This window comes from Balaenoptera borealis, assembly GCF_965194805.1.
Source record: "Balaenoptera borealis genome assembly, chromosome: X".
In the NCBI taxonomy this organism is placed as follows: Eukaryota; Metazoa; Chordata; class Mammalia; order Artiodactyla; family Balaenopteridae; genus Balaenoptera; species Balaenoptera borealis.
Genome location: NC_138881.1, coordinates 33,872,473 through 33,878,472, shown reverse-complemented (window position 1 = coordinate 33,878,472; position 6,000 = coordinate 33,872,473). Strand labels below are relative to the sequence as shown.

The 6,000-nt window shown below is 41.0% G+C and overlaps 1 protein-coding gene across 2 annotated transcripts in view; it reads right to left on the bottom strand.

Annotated features, from left to right (window-relative positions):
* Nucleotides 1–530: 530 nt before the first annotated feature.
* The window catches only part of CYBB (cytochrome b-245 beta chain), a 110,564-nt gene continuing 105,094 nt past the window's right edge, over nucleotides 531–6,000 (bottom strand). For both annotated transcript variants that reach the window (XM_082378190.1, XM_082378191.1), the window contains exons 13-14: nucleotides 4,929–5,053; nucleotides 531–3,119 (exon numbers count right to left, since the gene is read on the bottom strand). In XM_082378190.1, coding sequence (XP_082234316.1) covers nucleotides 2,993–3,119; nucleotides 4,929–5,053 — 252 coding nt within the window. In that variant the 3' untranslated portion in view covers nucleotides 531–2,992. The remainder of the gene's footprint in view (nucleotides 3,120–4,928; nucleotides 5,054–6,000) is intronic.

Below are 6,000 nucleotides of genomic sequence, written 5' to 3'. Positions count from 1 at the left end.
GGCATAGTAGGTGTTTATTAAACATTAGCTATTTCTATTATTGACATTTATTTCAGCGAATGACCTTTCCCCCCGTGGCAGCATATGTCCACACCTCTATCCCTTTCCTACATGGGGGGGGGGGCGAATCATAACTGGTTGGCTCACTTAGAACAATGACCAGTACAGAACCATGAGCACATACATATATACTCACAACCTGATTTGATGGCAGCTAGTTGCAAAGTTAGAACCGAAAAGGTGAGTGGAAATGAAAAAAAGACCTCTTACACTAGGACTTCTTTGCCTTTGAAATTCTGTCTGCAATGTCAGGTGACACTCCCTTGTCCATTCCCTTATACCAGTGCCGTGAGGGTCACCAGGACATTAGTACAGAACTCAGTACTCAGTTTTCCCTTCTCAATCCAGACATTGTGCAGTGTTTGACATATCTACAAAAACACAGAGAATCTCAATCCCGCTGGGGCAGAGAAAATCTTTGCCATCTGAATCCACCCTTGAATATGAAGATCAATAACACAGACACAGAGAGAGCTCATTCATTTTAATCACTGAGCACAGTTTTGATAGTTCTTCCCAAGAATTATCTCCCAGGGTCCCCCCACCCCCCGTAAACTATTCACACACAACATCTACAAGTATTCAAATTTCATAAATGCAGTGTTGCAAAAGCAAAAGAAATAAGAAAAGCCTTCATAGCCTTGAGATTAAAAACAATGCTTAATCGTTTTCTCAGTACCTGTTACTAAATACTAAATGCTAAAAAAGCTGTGCAGGCAGCCGACGGCTGGGGAGAAGAATGGAGAAGGAAGCTCTCATAATGACAGGAGCTTTTACACTCATTTTTCATCTCATAACCAGGATAACACAGGGCAGATCTCTCTATTTTGGTAACTCTGTTGGTGTCAAAAATAGAAAACCCTGGAGAAACATTTTCAGAGCAACAAATGGAGTTGGTTTTACTTATGTCACACAGGTGAGCGAGGGCCCAGATTGTCAGACTCCTTATAACTCTGGTTCCCCCTCTGGCTCACACTTTGGTGTAAAGAACTCAAGCTATCAACACAGAGCCCGAGTCATAGTAATAGCACAATAAAAGTTTGTTGAATGAATGAACTGATACCTGGGGTGCAGTAGGAACAGGCTGGACCTAAGTTTCTCTTTGCAGAAACAGTCTTGGGACATTGTGGGGAGGTGACATTCTCAAAGCAAGCCTCACTTGTCAGGACCGACCCTCAGTGCCCGGGGCGTCCTGGGAACCCAAAGGAACAACTGAGTTCTTACTAGTTCAGCCCAGTCCCCTGAATATGCCCACTCAGCATCAAATTCATGGCCAGAATTTCAGATTCAATACCATATGTTATCAAAATAAAATGAATATGTGTGTAGCTCCTGCAATTACATTCAATATGTATAAGACTTTAAGAAATCTGGGGTAGAAAGTGACCCCCTTCACCTACCCTTCCCTTTTGCCTTTTTTTGCTTTCTCTCACTCTCCTTCTATTCTCTTCCCCCTTCCCTCCCCTTTCCTCCTAACCCCATCTTCTGCCCTTCCCCCCTGCTCCCTTCTCTTTCTTTCTCATTATCAAAGTTGAATACTTCTAAATATCTGTGGCCCCAGAGGATATAACAAATAAATCTGTTTTTAGTTCCCAGAAGTAGGAGCAGTCCTGAGGGGGAAAAAAAAAAACTTTTCTGGCCACATTAACAGTGATTTAGAGACTCTCAAACTCAAGGATATCCAGAACATTCTACTGGGTATGAATCCAATACCTACACAGTAAGCTAGGGATTTTAGTTTCTGGGATGTAAATTTCATCATGATCATGATGATAGAACAATAAATCGTTAGTTACACCAGTAAGATCTCTTTTGCATGTGTATTTAAGTAAAACAAAGCGTGGATGCTATTTAAAGCAGATGGGCGTATCAGATACATATTTGTCACAATTCTTAATTTCAGATTCACAAGTGCTGGCTGGAGGAGACCGTTTCCGGCAATAAATCAGTTTGCATTTCTTTCATAGCATAAGGAGCAGGACTAAAGGAGCCAGCCAGAGTTAGGACAGGAGTTCAGTTCTCTGCCTCTATCTCCCTTTCCTGCATGTTTCAAATAAAAATGTTTGGACAGGACAACCTATTGGTTACTAACCTTAGCCTGTTCTTTACCTTCAAGAGAATCAGGTTCCTTTGGTCAACAAGAGTCTCAGAAGTGATTTCCTCAGATAATTCCGTTTAAAGCTTTCAATTAGTTCTACCCTGGCATTGTATGGTTTTAAATGTCCTTTCATTCATTCATTCATTCATTCAGCAAACTTTCATTGAGTATCCACTCTCTGCTGGGGCATACGTTAATTCCAGTCAGTCTAATATTCTTTTGTAGGAGGAATCTCTGACCCAGTTAGGATGCTGCATCGGTAAGCTGGAGTGTGCTGTCACCATTAAGTGATGAATCACTCTCAGAATATATATCTCTTATTTGGAAAATTTCCTTTGATAGGACAATAATGATAACAAAGACGACACAAAAGGGAATATGAATAGTTACTCCCTGGTTTGCTTCTTCTTTTGGGGAGTATACAAACCTATTTTCAGGCAGCCTGGTATTGCTGAAAGATCACCAAACCTAGAGTCAGATGGTCTAGAGCCAGTCTCAGCTTTAATCTTAGGGAAGCTACTTCACCATTTTGAGTCCCCATTTTTTAATCCTAAGACCTGAGTCTGAGAATCCTTGCCCTACCTTTCTCTGGAATTACTGTGAGGAAACAAAATGAAAACATGTGTATATAATTGCTCTGAAAACCATAAAGCCCCATACAAATGCAAATTTATCACTGTTAAACAATCTTTGACATTCCTTTCAGGGCAAATCATCACATTATAGTTTCTCTTTCTTTCTTTTTCTTTAAAGGAGGGAACTTACATTATCAACTAGCATTATTGGGGCATTTGGCGGTACAAGCCACATTTATTTCCTCATGGAAGAGACTAGTTAGAAATTTTCCTTATTGAAAATGAAATGCACTCCCCTGGGGCCAGAGTCGGAGTTGGAGATGCAGTGCTTATTGAGGGTTTCAGCCAAGGCTTCCGGTCCACAGAGGAAAACTCCTATTCTGGTACTTTTGGGAAAGAAAGAAAAAAGACAGTTTCAGGCTTTGGGATGAGCTCAATTACAAAGCACATGGGGGGATTTCCTATTGATTTCAGGCCTCAGGGCAGAGTCCCCTCTGCTCCTTTGTCCTTCCGCAAATGACAGAGTTCAGGTTACCATGAGGGAGCGTGGCTCGGCCCTGTTTGAGGGGCTGGGAGGGGCGGGCAGCCGGCCACTTCAAAAGGCAGCTGACTTCTCTGAAAAAATGACATGCAAGCAGGGTTTGCGGAAACTTCTACTACAGAGAAAATGAGGGTGAATTTGTGAGCCTGTGGGCTACTGTCCCCAAACACTCCAGCATCTTAAAATCAAGGACAAACCCGCTTCAGGAACACCCCCTCTGCCAACAGCTTCGTGTGGCTTCATCCCTCAACATTTTAGACTCTAAAGCCTTGCTCCTCTAGCTCTGGTTCCGGACCAGTAGCCTCGGTGTCCGCTTTTTAAGAATGCAGATTCTTAAAGTAGGCCAACGGTGTTTTTAAATTGTTATAACTTCACACTTTTTTGAAATCTGCCCTACAAAATTGGTTTGGCTTCAATGTCAAAGCCGTGACAATTTGTTCTTTGATGTGATTGTATTTCCAATTTCTTGTTCACGTTAAGATTTCAGTAAAACTCAAAAATCTATTCAAAACCAAGAATGCAGATTCTTTGGCCCTACCCCACATGTACTAAATCAGCGTTTCAAAAAGCTTCCCCAAGTGATTTATATGTTCATTAAAGTGTAAGAAGCAATGGCGTAAAGAGTGTATTTATGGTGATTTCTTGAGTTTGTCATGTGTTCTAGATTTTAGAAATGCAGTTTTCAGACTTCTAGCCCGCCACGATACACAGGAGAGCATGGAAGAGTGGAAATGGAGCCTGAAGCCAAGAGACAGGTAAGTAGCACTTCTCCTCTTGAGCTTCACTGTTAGAAGTCCTAGTAAACTAAGGCAAATAAAGGTTGCCTGGAGATGTTCTGAGAAATGTTTGTGACTATAAAGAAGAAAAGGGAGAATCTGAAAATCCAGAGAACGGAAGAGGATAAGCTTGCGAGACAAGCAAGAACTGTAGTGCTTCCTTTGCATCCTGTCTCTTTCTTAAGCTACTTTCCTTTACCACTCAATCCATTCAAGAAACCAACCAAGCCTCATTCACTCTAAAGTGTAAATGACTGATAAGAGTTTCAAGAACAGCCAGTACAGTAGGCAGGAAAAACTTAGAAATACCAAGGAATAGCAGCACAATGAAAACTGACCTAAAACAGTTTCTCAACCTCAGCACTACTCACATTTTAGGTCAGGGAATTCTTTGTTGTGGGGAGCTGTCTTTTATATTATAGAACATCTAGTTTCATGATGACCAAAGCTTTAGTGAGGGCAGGAAGGACCTGGAATATCTGTCAACTTATGATCTTGGACCCAAAAACTATAAATGAAAGTGGGGACAGTGTCTCCTTAGTAATAAATATAAATCATAGAGAATTAATAGAAGTAGATACACGACTGAAATTTAGGAAGTGAAAGAAAAGAACTGAGTTATGGGCCTATTTGGGGGGAACAGGGTTCAGAAAGTCTGAGGTGGAGCCTGGGAATCTTTGTTTGGAACTCTCCAGTCAATTTTGGTGTGATTTAAAGACTTCCTCTTGAAGTCAGAGATATCTAGAACCTTTTATGGGTGTAAATATGGTAATCTAGGTATCTTAGTTTCTGGAATATATTAATCTAGCCATGTTTGGAAGCTGTTGCTTTACGTAGACCATGAGCCTCAAGAACACCTTGGTGGGGGAACTCCTTACTTGGGGTGTTGACTCCCAATGGTATTGAACTCATTATCCCAGTTGGGCCGTCCATACAAGGTCTTTTGTTTCAGGCCTGTGATCACATCTTTCTCCTCGTCATGGTGCACAGCAAAGTGATTGGCCTGCAGGAAAGGACATGAATTCAGACAAAAGAGGCATGCTGTATAAACACACACAGATATACTTACATATCTCACAAACCAAGCTCTAATTACCATTCTAACTGTATGTATTTGGGGCAAGGCACCATGCTGGAAGCTAGAAGGTCAACACTGAACAAACCAGTTCTCAAGCAATTTACAGTCTAGAAAGGGAGACCATAGAGGAGGCACAAACATCTCCATGAGGACAAAGAAGGGAGCACGGGTGGGAGGATATGGGAAGGTTTCAGAGTGGCCGCATTTGAGCCAGACTTTGAAGTGTGGGTAGGATTTAAATTCTCTATCTCACTGTTTTTCTCTCTGCAGTACGTCTGACAGTCTTTTCTCACCCTAATATACTCCCGCTCCTTTGGGAGAATCACTAAGAATTAAGACAACCATAGACTAAAATGTACTCATATTTTGGTAATGTAATGTAATGTAATCAACCCAAGCCTAAAGCTACTCTCTGTATATGTGTGTATGTGTGTGTGTGTGTGTGTGTGTGTGTGTGTGTGTGTGTGTGTGCAGAGTCATGTGTTGTTTCCTGTGACCATTCTAGGGGGCCTCAGTTTGAACAACAGGTATTTTTTTAAATAAAAATGGTTAATTACATTTATTTAACAATCAAATCAGATTTTACATTCACTGGACAGGGAATGGATGATGGGATGGAAGAGGTTAAGAAGGGTGATTACCCTGGTTTAATAGTCCTGTAGGGACAAAGTTTTGCAAAGCAAAATAACTCTTTTTCAATGCAAAGAGATTTCCCACTTAAAAAACTGTGTCTGGCTTTTGAAAAAAACAGAACTGCAAAGCAATTTATATATTATACATTTTTCCCCCTGGGTTTCATTTTGATCACATTTTGTTGTTGTTGTTTCATTTTTAAATTGCAGAAGTGGCATCTTAAAACCACTTTTTCTGGA